Raw genomic sequence first — 19,188 nt, 5'->3', positions numbered from 1 at the left:
TCTTTATCATGTGTCATGTTCTTTAAAACCGCGAACTCTTTAATCTTTAACCTAAAACTATCTTTCCACTTCCTTCTTTGTTGTCTTTTTCCTTCTCTCACCCTCAACCGGCACAAACTTCACCCTCCTATCGATCAACGACAGTGTCCTCCCATTCCTAAGGACATGTCCATACCACTACAATCTCCATTCCTTCGATTTCAATGATCGTGCAACTCCCAACATAATTTGTAAGCCACAATTGGAATCTTTTCTAGCAATGTCTTACCATATGTACACCACAACATCCTCATTTATGTTACTTCCATCTTCATATACTCCTGTGGTTACCAACATTTGTATATGTACAACATAGATGGTCTAACAACCACTCTGTAAAATCTTCTAAAGTTTCAACGGTAACTTATTGTTACACAAGAATCTATAAGTCTTCTAAATGTTTCAACCGTACCTTACTGTCACGCAAGACCTCCACTTTGTTAAAACCTTCTTTTATGCAATTAGTATCGTCTACCTCCTCCCTCCTCTATGAACCATAAACCCCCTTGCCTCCTCCTATACGAATCATAAACCCTAAATACTTGGAACCCCTCTTTGGGTATAGATTCCCCTATGCTCATATCTACTTCATCATTTTACTCCCTTCCTCCTAAAATTGCACCACATATACAATCAGTTTTGAACTGTAACCCCTTCTCTTCGGATGTTGACCTCAAATTTCAAAAAAAATTGTTTTCTAAAGCCAGCATTTAGGGTACTCTCCCAAAATTTCATGGTACGTACAAGTTTCATAGAGATTATCCAAACGATATTTCCAACATTTAGCTAGTAATCAAACAATTTCGTCATACTTATATGCCAAAAACTATTTGTTTTGAAACAACTAAAGTATAATTTTTAAAGAGAACAACCAATAAGAGCAACAAAACATGAACGAAATGGAAATCCACCACAACATATCATAATAACTTAACAGCAAATCCCAAAAAAAAAAAAAACTCTTGTTAAATGTGTATACAAATAGATTACACTTGCAAAAAACACTTACCCACGACTAAAAAGGGGGAAATAAACATCATAACCTTCAACTCCAATCTAAAGATAGATAATGTACGAAATGTCCCAAATTCAATCCAACTGTACAAAGACACATATAGATATATCTATATATGTTATATTATATTATATTATATTATATTATTATATTGTATCCTCAAAACTCAAAATCGTCATTATTAAAAAATCCATTTTCATTGAACTCACTACCTATGTCCTCAACAATGTCCAACACACCCCCTTTGCTCACTCCAATATTCCCACCCCCTGCAGATGAGTCACTGTGTGAACCACCTTTGAAACTGTTACTCCTCGTTGGCCCACCACCACCACCACCACCACCGCCATACCTCATACTCCCACCACCACCACCACTCTGCCCGGAGACCGTCGGCTTTGGCCCTGGAACTGGCCCTCCACCTCCACCACCACCTCCTGCTCCGTTATTATTATTCATGTCCTGAATCAATTGCTGTATCATGTGGTGTTGTGCCGCCTGACTGCCGCCTTGAGATGGCGGCGGCGGTGGCTGGTGGTGGAAGCCGCCACTTACTCTATTATTCTGCAACCCCCAATCTTGAAGTGACCCGTTATTTGGGGGGTTTGAATTCATTGACTTTTGTCTCATTAACATATTCTGGTAATTCGTGAGTGTAAGTGCAGACTGAGGTGAGCCACTTAACATAGCTCCCCGGTTGTTGACCATTTGACTTGACACCTGTCCCATTTCCACCTTGGCAGACCCCGCGCTGACCTGGCGAGGGTAACTCTTCAACCCCTCTGTATTGTAACACACAAAAACCCCAAACCATTCAATACATGAAAAAAAAAAAAAAAAAAAAATTATAAACTTCACCCGAGATTCAATAACTGATTACCAATGGGGCCCACTTTGTTATCTTGGCAGAAATCCATTAAGTCTTTCATGCTACTAACAACTTCAGATATCTGAATTAAGTCAACAAAAAGTCAACATCAATATCAATATCCTACATTTAAAAAACTGTTAAATATTTACCTGTAAACACCTAACGTATCTTTTGGAAAATCCCAAGTCGTTTAGTGATTGTAACTCCAAGCTCCTCGCCAGCTGGCGCCAGGCTGTCACAACCCTGGTCCCCGAAACAATCAATATATCGTAAAAATTGTAAAATATGTTTTTTTTTATATAAATTATAAACTCACATATTACTATTTGTCTGTAAATCTTGTTGGGATACCCCATCAGATCCACCCTCAGAAACTGTAGACTGACATTTCTGTGCCACCTGTAACAACTGATTCACCTGAAAAAAAAAATTAAAACTTAACTTTTTTTTTTTTTTTTACATTTAAGTAAAAAAATAAAAAAGAAAGAAAACCTGAGGGGCAACGATTCTTCGAGGAAGAAGCTCCTCATGGCGCCTTGCACAGAACTCCCAAGTTAATATCTAAAACATATAAATAAAAGCATAAAACATTAAATTAGATAGTTGTGATTAATTAATAGTTATAAATCAAGATTGAAGATGCTTTTATTGACCTTTAAATCAGGGGTAAAGATGACTTTGAGTTGACCTTGTCTAACAACACGAATTTGTTCATATACACTTTCTTGAACAGCTTTCCCATATTCCAACATCATTATTCCAGAAGGAAATCTACTCTCACGTGGCAAATCAAGAAACAAAAGTTCATCAATTACACCACTGCTGAATTTTATCTCATTAAGTCTAGGTAACACTTCAAATGTTGCCTCTGTTCAAATCCCAAAATTCAAATCATTAATTATTATTATATATATATATATAAATAAACTCAAAACTCAAAACACAAGATGCATACCAAATCCTCTTCCAGATTTTGAACCACATATGTCACATTGCCATGTATCCTACAATAAAAACTTGTTACAATCTAAAAAAGATTTCATAAAGTATGCTTAAAAAAGGAAGAAAGGAGAACATTTTTTTATATAAATATATACTTACTAGACTTGCTTGAGGGAATACACCTAAAGAATGATGCCCAACATTTTCATATAAAGACAAACACCATCTTTTTTTAGCACGTGGGGAATAATACTCTGCAACAAATTTCCTCCAGTATGCAATACTATTATCCTACAAATGTGAAAAAAACATAAAAAGACACAAACTTTATTAACATATACAACAATAAAGAATGATTTGAGTAAGTTTTCATTAATTAAACTTACAGAAGGGCGTTGTCTTTGATGATACAGGTATTGCATGAGTCTTCTAGAACATACACCTCCATCATTAGGTCTTTTCACAGATGCCTGTTGTTGAAGTTGCCTCAATTGTTGCTGTTGAAGTAAGTGTGCTCTTTGTAATGGAGGAAGAGATTGGAGTAATTGTTGTTGTTGTTGTTGTTGGCGTAATCTTTGTTGTTGAATCAAAGCTTGTAATTGGGGGTTTTGGTTAGGGTTAGGGTTAGGGTTTTGGAGAATCTGTTGAACAACTTGGTGTTGTTGGATGATGTCATCTTGTTTGATATCTAATCTTGGTTTTTTCTGCATTTGATGAGAGTGTGGATCTTGGTTTGAGTTTTGGTCCTTTTGGACTCCATCTATGATTGAAGAACCTGAAATGCTTAAATTGTTGGAAGAGAATGATAATGGTGATGTGGGTAAACGGGTGTAGGAATCTGTGTTGAAACTTGCACTTTTTTGGAGATGTGGGCCCACTGAAAGACCTGAATTAGCATCTGTAACCATTGAGCTTGCACCAATGCTAGGAGCTGATGTGGCGATACTAGTCATGAGATTGTTGCTTATGTCAGCAGAAATATGAGAATGAGATGCATTTGGATGCATTGGGTTTGACATGTTTCCAAAAGATCCAAATTGAGACTGCATGTTATCTTGAAAGAAGATTCCAGAAGTTGATGAAGAATGTAACATTCCTCCACCTGTTCGAGAAGGCCCCATGGTAGGTAGGGCCAGTTCCTGGCTGGAATCCAGGTAGTTATCCACAGTGATGCAGTGGATCAATGATGGAAGATCACTAGATGGATTTCCTATAATACCCCTAAGGGGATACAGGATAGGAGATAGGGGATGATCTAGTTTAAAATCTAGCTAACTTAGAGGAATTATACCCTTTCACCTTAAGAAGCTTTTTTATATCACCAATTTTGGTAATACTTTGATTTAAAGGGGTCGGATTTGATAAAGTTGTCTGTAAGCAAAATAAGGAGAATAATCAGCAGCTAACGCAAGACATGGAATCAAGGGGGTTGAAGTTTGAAGAATACAGATCGATAAAGTATATATGATAAGAGCATCTATTGAAACGAGATCAGCAGTTATTACAAAATCCCTAATTTTGATTCACGAGAAAACCCTAATTAATGCCATCACCAGGTAAACTAACGACCGAATTCACACATGATGTAACGTCGTAAGAAACACTAATAGCAGAGATGTTCACTAAATTGACTAAATTTTCAAATTTTTTCTAGAAACCCTTGTCACATTCATTGAAAATCGCGAGAAGAGATCGAACTCAATTCGTGACAAAAATCACTAAATTTACTGAAATAAAGGAAGTAAAAACAGACTGGTTCAACCTAAGTCGATGAGTAGAGCAACAAAACTGGGAACAAATTCAGATTCAAAAGGGGAAAGATACAAAAAATAAAATAATAGTAATAAAGATTTGATTCTTATTCTTCGAAAGTATCGATCAGAGAACTAAACATGAAAAAGCAACTCAATTTTTTTAAGCAAAATGAAACAGAAAGAAACATCAATTACTGAAAAAAAAAACATCTAACCTTTAAATTGATGGGGAAGAGTCGTCGCGATGGAGCTGAAAACTGACTTCAGAGTTCGATCGGGGTTTATATACCTAGCGGGACTCTGAGAGAAGGGGGTGACCGGAAGTGCCGGTGGATAACCCTACGAGACCGGCTATAGGCGGTTGACTGTGGATGTGTAATTTAGAAGATGGAAGCTTTAGTTAGATCGAGCGGTGGTCAGATGCATGTGCATACGTGGCAAAATCGGATCCAGTGATAGATAATTTGTGTCTTTTGGTTTCCGAGGAGATGTCTGACTCGGGCATACCGAGTTCAACTCCTTTTCCATCCAAAAAAAATAAAATTATATTTAGAAAAATCGAGTCAAATATATTTGTATTTCAGTGAGATCCAAATCCATAAATTTAACTAGTGCTTCAATACTCATGATTAATTATTATATCATATATATTTATATCATATATATGGGATTTCATAACCTATTCATACAAGCTTTGTTGATACTAATTCTATTTAAGAAGATGCATAATACAAATTATGATTGTAAACATGTTAATAACAATAAACAGCATGTTAAGATAACTTATTTTCTTATTGTATTTACTTAATTCTAACATGTAAGGCATTTACTAAAAAGCTATGGTTGACAACTATTTCAAATTCAACCGGTACACCATTTACATGCATGATAAAAGATTGTTTACCATCAATGAAAGCTATAATTGGTTGAATCTTGATTTCCCCTATGAAACCCACTTGTTTGCATCACATTTGAGTATTTACACACACGTTGAGTTAGCACACACATGTTAGGAAAGTTTTAGATCGAAAATGGATTGAAAATGAACTTCACTCGTGCTTAAACAATGGTCAAGAATGGAAATGTCACATGTTTATTCGGTCCGTGTAAGATTTTGATTATATCAAGCACACAGTTCGTGTTAACCTCGCCCACATGTTTCTACTTTGATGTTTCTTTGATTCTCCGCTTACTCGGTCCAAGTTTGGATTTGACTTAGGCCTTCCTCGGGAGAATAACCATGTTAGAATGTTATTTGTTTGGTCTCTTTTACCCTTGTAACTTCCATGTACTTTGCAAGAGTTTTAGTTTATTAAATATGCATGTATACAAGTTCTTGGAATACCCCTTTCTCAAAGTATAAATCTTATAATTTTTTTTTATTTGTCTCATCCAAATTCTAAACACTTCCCATGCAACCTAAGGTCTTTCTCACAAGTGTTTGTAGCTTGTAGATAGATGTATAATGATCATTAAATACTTTCTTGGAAAGATATAACAATTAGTCTATCTTTTATCTCACTTTAAAGTACAATTATAATCTATTTAACTATCATGCCACACTTATTAAGCATCATATTTCTTTGAACAATTTCATGCTATCACTTAAAATGACAATTTAAAGATAATGTACACTACAATAAAACCCAATTTTACATAGTTTACACCATGTACAAGTACAACTTTAAAATTAAATTGTCATAATTTTTCTCATTTCATACTTTTTAAAGGATTTGACGCTTCCAAAATACTTCATAAATTCATAATATTTAATTCCCTAACATCTCAAACCTAATTTTATGGATGTTACATTTGCGTTTGGAGGTGAAATCATCATAGAAAGGTTAGGGTAATATAAGTATTGGTTAAAGGAACTACAACATAAGTTAAAATGTACATAAGTTAATGGGAAACATAAGTGTAACACATAAAAACTAATATTAGTAACACCTATAAAAAATTCATTTCAATTAAGTTTTAAGCATCAAGATATGGTGTATATTGTGCTAACAACCAGACAAGCATATAAACAACCATAGTTTATACTAAAAGCTTCTATCCCAACAGTATTAGGGGTATTAGGTATTGCTCTCGCTCCTTGAGATCGAAGGTTCAAGTCCTGTCGTGGATATAGGTGAAATTAAATAGTATACGGATAGATTAGATTTGTCGTTAAAAAACCCCACAATTTGTAATTTAAAGCTACAATTTCAAGTGTTACATAGTTATATAACAAATAATAAAAATAATAAATCATCAAATCTCATTCTAACTATTCTAAGATCAATCATAAATTTATCCTTTGACACTAAACCTAATGAAAGGATAATATATATATATATATATATATATATATATATATATATATATATATATATATATATATATATATCATGTTTTAACATCTTTAATTAAATAAAGCTAACATTGTAACAACCATCCCATTTAGTTGCATTTCTCTTGTATTAACAATCATTACGTTTAATAGTAACAATCTTATTTGATCATAGTTGTCTTATTTAGTAGCATTCATCTGGTTTAGTGTCTACTGATTCGCTAGATTATAACCGTATCGTTTAATAAAATGTGTCTTGTTATCATTTAAGAATAAGATGAAGTTCTTAAGACAACGTGTTTAGGAATGGAAGAATCTATATTGGGGTAATATTAACAAGACAGAAAAAGACCTTTTTAGTGTTATGATTGAGATTGAGAAGATTTTGCAAGTAGAAAGTGGTTCTCGACAATGTAGTGTAACGCCCCAAAAATCATAGTAAAAAAGATTATTTTTCAAAATCATTTTATAATCCATAAGTCATACAAAACATTGCTTCCAAAAACCTAGTTATCAAATCGGAGTATCCAAAAACATCTCTCAATATAGTATCCAAGGATGATGTGTACTATCATGCTTTCGCCTTGCCCCAATCATTTGATGTGCCTAAAACCATGAAATCAAACTGTAAGTCAAAGTTTAGTGAGTTCCCCCAAAATACCCCACAAAACAAAACATATACAAACATGCATTGGGTCCACAATCATCGGATTGGATTACCCTCGACCCACAGTCATCAGACTAGATTGTCCTGCACATTGGGTCCACAGTCATCAGACTGGATTACCCTCGGCTCCACAGTCATTGAACTGGATTACCCGCCCATAGTCATCGGACTAGATTTCTCCGACTTTGTTGGCTTACAGTACATAGCGGTAACGCCTCAACCTAACCACATTGCGTCGATATATGTACAGATAAACAATAACTAACAAGTACATGCAATCATATTAATCTGTCAATATAATAAATTACTACTATATAGCAACTTCCTATATACCAGGATACATAACACAACCTAGTAGGTCGGCATTGGTGCCTTCGACCCACGAGTACAATGACGAAAATTCACCTTAAAGTCTAGAAGATAGCTAAACATATCATTACTCTAAATATCAGCTCTATAGGTCACCCATACAACAAACAGGGACCAAGCCTCAATCTATGACTCAAATTACTTCATTTGAACTAAATTCAAATTTGATAAAAGTCAATGGTCAATGGTTAAAAAGTCAAATGTCAACATCCAGCCAAATTATGCCATGTGTAATAGCTCTACACCCCATGTAGATTCTAAAGGGGAAAATCGGGGGAAAATGAGGCTATGCCCTACATAGCGCCTGATGTACAACTTTTCCATTAAGCTCAAAATATAGAAAGTCAATCCTTCAAATTTTCAAATATGGACCTCTATAGTGCCTTAATGAATAAAGATTCCACCTTTATCTATTAAGGCACCCCATCAAGCAAGATCTAAATTTTATGCACTAAAATGACTAAAATGCTAACACTGCATTCATGGATTGATGAACAAGCATCAAAGCACAACTTTCCAAGTCCAACAAGTCCCAAGAGTGTTCCATATAGCTCAAAAGGTGATGGAGTTACCTCAACTCCCAAAACATAAACTCAAGGGACCAAAAAGTGACAAATATGACAATTAACAATATTTATGAACCAATGAACAATTTTGAAGCTTTTTACTCACAATGATCCAAGAATGAAGTTACCTTGTTGGATCTATACTTGAACCCTTCTTCTATACACTTTGCTACCACATTGTTCTTCAAGATTCCACCTTCTAATGGAGTGATATGTGCATATATATATATATATATATATATATATATATATATATATATATATATATATATATATATATATATATATCTTACATCACATCTTAATAGTTTTAGCCATTTTATGCTCATTGTAGAACAAAAGATACTTAATCTATTATATGTTGTATTGTAGGAGTAAAAGACATGCTTGGAACAAAAAGGAACCTGGAAGCTAGGAACTTGGATCAAGGCTAAAATGAAGAAAAGTCCCATTCTTACGTCGTGGTGACATTACCATGCCATGGTGTTTTGAAGTTTCCTATCGAACCTCGAAGGCTTGCGGATTACATGATAAACCCGAAGACCACGTCGTGGTGGAATTAACATGACGTGGTGGACCGACTTCGAGAAAAATATAAATATATGGCACATGCCTCCAAAAACTAGACTTTTGTTGGAGCTTTTGCTTACTTTTGAAGGCCGAGAACGTACTTTGAAGCTTGGAGTTGTAGAAGATCGATTAAAAGCTTGAATTTGAGAGATTTGAGGCAACTTATTAATACTTTTTTCTTCTTGTGTTTGATTATGAATTACAAGTTGAGATTCATTTTTATGTGTTTACTTGTTGAAATCATAGGCTAAAAACCCATGAATTTCATTTAGACTAGATTACTTGCTTATTTATGGATTGGATTAAGCTAAGTTGGTTATTTGTTATATTAGCTTATTAAAGAACCTCTCTATGCTTATGAGAACTACTTTTCTGTTTATTTCTAAGTTTAATTAAGTTTTCATGACCATCATTCTTGATTAAACTTGAATCTTATGATCTTTGTGAATTGCAAGATTGTAGGACTAATGTTTTGACCAAAACCAATGGTTAAATAGAAAAGTGGGTAAGTAATTATAGGAGCAAATATATATGACGACTAATCATATATTGAATTGATTTAATTAACCAAATTGATCAATCCATTGTAAGTCTAATTTAACTCGGACCGAACTAGTAAATTTTCTAGTTTATCCACCTGATCACTGTATGAATGAAATTATTTGCTAAAGGATTAGGTTAGTGAACATTAACCTAGTCATCTTAGGAATCGGTAACCAATGATGCATTAATCCATTGCACTTCCATTAAATCAACCATAAATAGCAAGTATATCAAAGTTAAACGAAAAGTCTCTCAATTATGAAAATCATATTTTGTTGATGGAGGATGGTCATGAGAGAGTTTCCTAGAAGTTAAAGCCATTAAATAGGGCTCTAAACTATTTAAAGCTTTTTACTCACAATGGTCCAAGAATGAAGTAACCTTGTTGGATCTATACTTGAACCCTTCTTCTATACACTTTGCCACCACCTTGTTCTTCAAGATTCCACCTTCCAATGGAGCAATAAGGTTATAATTGATGCCAAGGCTCAAAACAAGTAAGAAGAGGCTAAGGGTTCTCAAGGAGTGATTTTAGGTGATGGAGGATGGTCATGAGAGGGTTTCCTAGAAGTTAGAGTCCTTAAATAGGGCTCAACATCGAAGAAATAAGGTTTTGATATGCCGCGATTACACCCTGCGTAGCATAACCTACACCATATGTAGGTTATTAAACTCGCATCCATAATTCATCATTTATGCCCTGTGTAACTTGCCTATGCCCTGCGTAGGACAAAACCACCAACTTCCAATTCAACTTCAAACAACCATAATTTCTTCGTTCAACTCTGTTGTCTACGTTCTTTATATGCGCATAAAGGTATTAATGATCCTCACAATCCTATCTAGTTGTATTTAGCTTAACACATGTCAAAAGAAAACCATAATCCATTAACGAAACTTGATATATAACTTTTCCCATATTACCCTTTTCTTTGAAACACAATTCGAGGGTTTTAAACACTTAACCAAACATTGTCATCATCCGATAGGGTCTAAGCTCTATTCCATTAAAGTACAAGACATTTACTTGATCCATTTATTGCACGCTATCCTAAGAAAAGAAACATCCAAAACTAGGTGTTACATGTAGGGAGCAAAGAAGAGAGATGCTTCAACAAATCAAATAACTCAATGTGATTGAGTTCGTGATTCTGATAAAAAAGCTAAAGTTAAAATGGGAATAGAAGTGAATGAAAATACGAGTTTTTGTCATGGGATTATAAATAAGAAAAGAAAACAATTGGCTATTAAAAATATTTTCTTTCAACTTTTCAAAGAGAAATTTAAAGAGATTGATTGTATCCCTATAATCATAAGGAGTGTTAATTTCAAACAATTAAATGAGACTCATGTGGATCTTTTGGAATCTATGGTTTTAGAAGACGAAATCAAACAAGTAGTGTGGACTTGTGGGCCAGACAAGTCCCCGGGGCCCGATGATTTTTCTTTTGCTTTTTTTTTTTTATAAAATATTGAGATCTTTTTAAAATTGATATTATAGACTTTGTAGAGGAATTCTTTATTAAAGGAAGGATTCCAAGTGGCTGCAATTCCTCTTTTATCACTCTAGTCCCTAAAGTAAATAGTCATGTGGTGGTTACTGATTTCAAGCCTATTAGTCTCTTAAGTGCTTAGTATAAGTTTATTCTAATGCATTGACTATATGTCTGGTGAAGATGGTTGGTTTTGTGATTAGTGGGGAGCACTATGCTTTTGTGAAGGGTCGTCAAATTCTTAATAGCCCTTTGACGATTAATGAAATAGTAGATTAATGTAAGAAGAAAAAGAAAAAATTTGATGATACTTAAAATAGATTTTGAAAAAGCTTACGATCCAATCGGTTGGAATTACTTGGAACATGTGATGATGATTCTCGGTTTCAGTGAAAATGGGTGTCTCGGATTCATGGTGCTCTAATTTTGTCTACAGATTCGATGTTAATTAATGGTAATCCTTCTCTAGAGTTTGAGATTGAGAGAGGGCTTCACGAAGGTGATTTGTTGTCTCATGTTTTATTCATCATTACTATGGAGCTTTACATGTTGTGGTGATAGATGATATAAATGATGGTTTCATTATAGGCGATAAAATTGGGAGTTCTTTGGTTTCTCATTTTATATATGTAGATAAAATGATGATGCGGATTTTAGATTGTTTTAATGATGATGCGGCGTTAAGAATAAATCCGCATAAATCTTTTTTATATGTAGTGGGTGTGACAGATGATTAGATTAGATCCATAACTTCTTTCACATGATGTCGTTCTGGAAACCTTCCTTTTGTTTATCTTGGACTTCCTATGGGCTCATTTATGTCTCTGATTCAGAATTGGAATCCTATTGTTAACAAGTTTAAAAAAGAAATTATATCGTTGGAAGACAAATACACTTTCTATTAGGGGTCGTGCCATGTTGATTACTTCAGTTTTAGGTTTGTTAGGTACATCTTATCTCTCTCTATTTCGCATGCATGTTCTAAGTAAAAAAGTTATAGTCATTACGTTTAAAGTTTTTTTGGGGGAGAAGATGAAAATTCAAATATATATATATATATATATATGTGTGTGTGTGTGTGTGTGTCTGTGTGTGTGTGTGTGTGTGGATTTCTTGGAACCTGGTGATTACTTCTAAAGATGGTGATTCCTTCTAAAGATAATGGTGAGTGCTTCTAAAGATAAAGGTGGTATACAGATTCACAGTGATGATGTGTTAAATTTGGTTTTGTTATTAAAATGGAGGGGTGCTATGTTCATGAAACATATTCTTTATGGTTTAATTAGATTTCCAATTTACATGGAAGTCAACTTAATGATTTGTTTGATGTTAGTGTTGGTGTGGTGTTTGGGCTCATATAGTTGGTTCAATTAATATTGTGCATGAAAAACGCATTGTCCCTCTTTTTTCTTTGAAAAATGTGTTGGGGATGGGATAAACATGAAATTTTTGTTTGATATTTGGCTAGGTGAAATTCCATTGAAGCTTCAGTTTCAGAGACTTTTCATGTTAGAGTATTTTCATGTCGGAGTATGTTAAACATTGCATGGTTCAAGATCGTTTGGTTGGTGGTTACAACTGGAGTTGGACCTGTTAGGGTTGATGAGATACTTTGACTTGTTGGAGATTTCCAGACTTCTAATGAAAGGGATTGTTGACAGTGGAATCTAAAGAACATGGAAGATTTTACTGTTTGCACTACTAGAAGATATGTTTATCATATTACCTTTCCTGACAACATTACCCCAACTAGACATAATCGCTTTCTTCCAAAAAAAAAAAAAGTAAATATTTTTGTGGCCTGCCATGCTTGATCGTTTGCCTACATGGTGGAAGATAAGCCATAAAGAAGTTGAAGTTCATTCTATTCTTTGTTCGGTTTGTACTTTTGTTATGGAAACTCTTGATCATCTTTGCATTTTTTGTGAGCTTGATTCGAATAGTCAGAGGAAAATATTCTCATGGTGTGATTTGGATAAACCAGATTGGCTTACTTTAAAGGATATATTTGATTGGACAAATGTTATGGTTGGTGGTTTTAAGAAACGGGATGATATGAAGGTTATTATAGTTGTGGGGATTTGGTTAATTTGGAAACATCTAAATGATTTGATTTTTATTGACAAGATTCCATAAGGAGACATAATTTTTTTATAACATTGTTGTTTTTTCTTTTAATTGATTTATTTTTAGAAACTTTAAAGTTATGCTAGATGGATTTATTGGTTGTCAAACCCTTTTCTAGCTATGTCTATGTAATTTTTGTAGCTTCTTACTAGTTTTTCTATATAATTTAGTTGTTCTAAAAAAATAACCAACCCATTTAATAATAATTGCCTCTTAGATAATACTATTTGTAACAACATCATAAATAATTTAAATAATCCTTAAAATTGTATATTTATCTTAGTCTAAGTGTAAGTATAAGACTAAGTGTAAATCTAAGGTGATTTTTTTTTTTGAAAGAGCAATCTAAGGTGATCGTTAGTCAAGCACATAGTCAACAACACCATAAATTTAATTTAAATAACTCTTAAAATTACATGTCGGTTACAATATTATTCAACATCCATAGAGTTAACATGTTGTGTTATTCCTTTAAATATGTATCATAACTCGATGGACATAATCATCATTTAAATGAGAAATTACAAAACAAATGAATAACAAAGGTTTACTAAAATGACTTAAACTGTGTTTGGCGCGTTACAACTAACTGAAAAGCTAGCTTATTTTTCGAACTTTTTTTAAGTTAACTTGTTTGGCAAACCAAAAAGTACCTTATAAGCTAGCTTTTTAAAAAGTTACTTAAATTAGTTTTTTATTAGTTTTTTTTTCCAAATATATTCCTTAATTAATTATAAATACACATTCATTTAAATGTCATTTTATATTATTTATTATTTTTCAACTAACTTTTCAACAAGTTTTACCAAACATTATTTTTTATCAGCTAGTTTTTCAGCTATCAGCTAACTTTTTATTTAACAGTTATCTTTTTAGCTATCAACTAACAACTAGCTTTTCAGCTAGTACACCAAACATAGTCTTACATATAACGAAATACAATGTATCTTAAACCTAAAATAAATGTTAGTGCTTATTCCCCGCAGAAACAAAAAATCAATGGACAACGGTTATAAATTATTAAATTGTATGCACCCACACCATGACTAATTTGACATGGAACCTAAACTCAAATTCCTATATAATCTTTCAAAGTTCTTGAATGATCACCGAGGTCTAGGACAAAGAAACCGAAATTGTCACCATTAACATGAAAGATTTTTGGATTTCTCTTGATAAGCGGCACAATTTTTAGACTCCTTATACGTTAATTTTGCTATAACACGTATGAAGTCAAACAAAAAAATACTCATATACCTAACATTTTATTGTGCAAAAAGAAAAAAAAAACAACTTATTTTGAAATACGGAATCCGATAAACAATCACACTATGATTAGTTTGACGCATAACATAAAACCCGATGCATATACCACCTCTCATAGTTTTTGAATGTGCACCAAGGTTTAGCACAAAGAAAATTCATTTTTCATTAAGATGACAAAATTTGTAAATTTAATCTTGATGGCAATTATTCCGGAATCATTTGATAAAAAAACACAATATTAATCATATAAAATAATAATAGTCTTTTAGATAAATACATACGATATTGACAATTCCTTGTAGACTCTCACTTGATCATCTCTTCCTCCACCTTGCCGGTCTCTTTCTCTTCTCAATCTCTTCTTCTTCACTCATTGACATCACGAACTTTTTCTCCATTGTTGGTGGGTTGAGGTGGATCGATAAGCTAACACCACTCTTAATCTTAATAACCTATGCTATTACTATAACCGAAGGGTATTATTGGGAATTAGATCAACCCAGGAAGTATGGGATCCAATCATAGGTGGTAAATTTGAGGGGACTAGCTGAGATGTTGTGAGGGGTTGCGTGCCTATCAATGGAAGGGTGGGTCGGTGGTTGTGGTGTTTCTGTGGCAGTTTGGTGACCGATAAACCCCACTCAACCAATCTCTCTTCCATACAATCACGATATATATTATGGGGTTATTTTGGTCCATCTTTCTTCTAGAACTCGACTTCATTTAACTTCAAGAAATCTTATAGTATATTCAAGATCCAATTTTTGTTTATAAAACTATTAATAAATATTTGTGTGACCGTTTACGAAATTTAATGCTATCATTTCTATAGTACTTTATAGTTTATAGTTTATGCCTTATTCATTTTTATATTAAAAGAAAAAGGCTTCAATTTTATTTTCAAGCCTCCGTAACTATTTTGAAACCCTCGTCTCAATTATTAAATGTTCTTAAGAAACAAAAAGACTTATTATAATATACATAGGGTGGCCAATGTGGGACTAGCCCACTTGGTAGAGGTGGAAGCCTCTTAGATTATACGGCATGGGCCAATTTTTGGTCGCGTTATGGCTGAGGTCGTGGCCATAACGTCGTCTAACACAATCAACCCCCCCCCCCCCCCTCTTCTTCTTCTTCTCGTTAAGGGGGTGTTATGTTATATTTAGTGGTAACAAAGACGAGATAAAACATTTACTTTCATTGGCTATTCCTTCATTCTTCAACCAAAAAATTTTATTTTTCCTTCTCTCTCCTCTTAACATCATCTTATAACATGGAAACACCACCACCACTTCTTATAACATGTTGAAAAGTGAGGTGGCAATATTTGACTTCATAACACCGTTGCTCATACCCAATACTCTTAGAGAGGAGGTCTTAGGTTCAAATGAGGCATAGACGAATTTATTAATTTGGTAAATTTAACATCTAACAACTATGTCCTTAATAAATATCAAAATATTATATTTGCCCAATGTGTAACGCCCCGATTATCAGGTATTGCTTAAATAAGAATTATTGGGGTTAAGCTCTACTCGACGAGTTGGTTGACCTACTCGTCGAGTAGCAGCTGGATGAGATCGTGAGTTAAGTGACCTACTCGACGAGTCCATATTGGGACTCGGCGAGTAGGAGCTGACAGATGAAACCCTAAATCTCGGGGTTTGCACCTCTATTTAAAGGAGCCTTAGCCTCCATTGGCCTCTTTCCAGTCTTTGAGAGCCCTTAAAACCCTAAATACGTGTGTGAGTGCCTTTGTGTGGTGTTTGAAGCTTGGAAAAGAGAATCTTGGAGGAAGAAAGCTAAGAATGCAAAGGAAATTGAAGCAAGGAAGGAGTGGGAAGCAGGATTTACCTTAGCTAGCATCCTTTGGAGGTATCAAAGTGCCATCCTAACTTCCCTTTTTCCCTTTTGTTGAGTTTCTGGGGCTTTTTACGGATTTTCAAGTTAGTATGATGAGCTATGGGCTAGATCTAAAGTTGTAACTTCAGATCAGGACCCTCCTTGGATTCTAGAAGCATAAAGTCACAGTCTTGGTTGTGATTAAGGTCCCTCTTAAGCATGAAGTTCCATTAAGAGCTTAAAATAGACATTTAGAGCCTTTATAGCCATGCAAGCACGTAAAGTTTGCAACTTTACGTGATAAGCATGCCCTAGAAGCTTGGATCTATGAGTTGGAGTCGTTGCATGGCTCAAAAATAAGTTTGTATGGAAAAAGGACTGAATGGACTCGGCGAGTCGCAAAGTGACTCGGCGAGTCACATGAAGATGGCTGTAAACTCGACGAGTTGATGAACAACTCGACGACTCTGATGAAGATCGTCATAAGACTCGACGAGTCGGATGAGTTTTCTCTTGGATATGTATGAGTGTGTATCCGTTGAGTTACAAGGAAAGAACTCGACGGGTGGCCTTAAAGTTTGATCGAGAATCAAAGGAACTCGACGAGTCACTCCGATGACTCGGCGAGTTGGAATGTACTTCAGGGAACTCGACGAGTAGCCAAGGATACTCAGCGAGTTAAGGTCAACATGGATTGTTGACCTTGACTGAGGAATTTACCTTTGCCCAATGGTTGACTAGTGGGTTATGGAGTACCTTATAAGGTTAAGGACTTATGAGTATGATGTAATATGATAATAGGTGGTGGAGCCTGTGTCAAGTGATCCAAGAGTTGGATTTTACCTTCCGAGTCGACATCTGCGAGGTGAATTATCCTCACTATATTGATAGGGTCTACGGCACCAAGGCCGACCCTTTAGTTGTTATTGTTATGGTATGCTACATTTGGTTATGATCTGTTAGATTGGAATCGGGGTAGACAGTATGTTATGCTCTTATGATCCGTAGGGATTGGTATCTTAGTGACCTGGTAGGTCGGTACTCTAGTTACAAGAGAATTCTTTGATTGATGATCAGTGTGACAGATATGTTTGATGTTTGTATATGCTTGTATATGATAGTATCCTCACATGGTTATTTGATTGTGGTTGGGTTGAGGCAGTCTTGCTTTGTGCTGAAGGCCAATATACCCTATGAGCGGTCCGGGGAGACTGTAGGCCCACGTGGCGGACCAGTCATGCCGAAGGCTCGGGATAGATTCAGAAAGATTGTAGGCCCGGTAGGGCGGTCCAGTCAGGCCGATGGCTCAATGAGCATGTTGACTGATTGATTATTATTAATATGGTATTGTCAGTATGGTATTTGTATTTTAGGGGTAGCTCACTAAGCCCTCAGGCTTAAAGTTTTCAATTTATTGTTTCAGGTACTTCAAGAGATCAGGGAAAGGCGAAGGTGTGACCGTACCGCTCCTCATCCTTATGTTATGACTTTTGCGGCACTCTGATGGAAAATGATTTGAAAACATTTTGTAAACAATGTTATTTGGTTTTTATTTATGATTGAAAAAGTTTAAATTTGACGTAAAATTTATGGATGTTACCCAATGAAATATCATATTTATACTTTCTAACTTCAAAAATATCATTTTTTTTTTCATATATATATATATATATATATATATATATATATATATATATATATATATATATATATATATATATATATATATTGAATGGTTGTGTATATATAAAAGACTAGCTAGAAGCTAGCAAAAAAACGAACAAACCAATTAGTTCATGAGTGGATTTTGCATCCACGTTTTCACAACTTGATGATTCCTACTAGAAACCAATTAAACGAAATAAAATAATAGAGTCAAATATAAACTCCTTCTTATACTTCTTGTTCTCAAACACTTGCGCATTCTAGTATGTCTAAAGAACCCAAATCAACGTAGCACATGTAACCCTAATGATAGATCTAGAAGCATTTTTCAATGTCTGATCATCAATACAAACATACACATCTTCAATATAATGAAAACTCGAAATCAATAAATCTAACCAAGTCACCGGTTTATTCCAAAGATCCGTCGTTAAAGAACACTTCAAAAATAAATGAAACAATTCTTCGAGCACCCCCTCCCCCACAACAAGGACATAAAAGAGAAAGCAACTCAATACATCTATAATCAATACTAGTTGTGAGACTCATGTATTACATGAGTTAATTTAAAAGAAAAAAAAAAGGTTAAATATAAAGGTCAAAATATTTGTGTACTTTGAATTTATAAGAAAATAAGAAAGATAATGAATTACTATAATTGAAATGTTTTTTTATCTTTTAAATTTAAACAAATAATTTAAATAAATAAACAAAAAAACTAATGTGCTTTTAATTTGCTAATTTTGAAATTAAAAGGTAAATTCATTAATAAAATTGATATCCATTTATTACTATATTTATTGCAATTATTAAATTAAATATTATGTGGAATTTAATAAAATAGAAAACTCATAAAATAACATGTGGAAAAAAAATAATTCAAAAAAAAAACCATAAAATGACATTTAGCAAATTGAATGAGGGTGTGACATGTGGTAAAAAAAACTTCATTTATTAGAGCATATTACAACGTGTTAGTACTGGTTAAGCAAAAGTCTACAAATAAAAATATTGATTTTTATGGGAAGTAACTTATTCCACCTAGTAGTAGAACCACTAATGAGGAAAGTCACAAGATCCAATCTATATCTAGTAGCCTAAGAGGGCTGTCATGAGGCTTTCAA

The 19,188-nt window shown here is 34.1% G+C and overlaps 1 protein-coding gene across 1 annotated transcript; it reads right to left on the bottom strand.

Moving 5' to 3' along the window:
• Positions 1-928: 928 nt before the first annotated feature.
• On the bottom strand, positions 929-4,965 carry LOC145015206 (putative transcriptional regulator SLK2). Its single transcript, XM_078973652.1, has 10 exons — positions 4,837-4,965; positions 3,254-4,238; positions 3,027-3,158; positions 2,881-2,929; positions 2,579-2,793; positions 2,418-2,486; positions 2,242-2,342; positions 2,075-2,168; positions 1,935-2,004; positions 929-1,836 (listed from the first exon to the last, which is right to left on the bottom strand). The coding sequence occupies exons 2-10, from the start codon at positions 3,986-3,988 to the stop codon at positions 1,214-1,216; spliced, it is 2,088 nt and encodes a 695-aa protein (XP_078829778.1). The 5' UTR covers positions 3,989-4,238; positions 4,837-4,965; the 3' UTR covers positions 929-1,213.
• Positions 4,966-19,188: the final 14,223 nt, after the last annotated feature.

The sequence above is a fragment of the Lactuca saligna genome, chromosome 9 (genome assembly GCF_052625555.1).
Source record: "Lactuca saligna cultivar CGN05327 chromosome 9, ASM5262555v1, whole genome shotgun sequence".
Lineage (NCBI taxonomy): Eukaryota > Viridiplantae > Streptophyta > Magnoliopsida > Asterales > Asteraceae > Lactuca > Lactuca saligna.
This window is presented reverse-complemented; position numbering and strand designations above follow the sequence as displayed.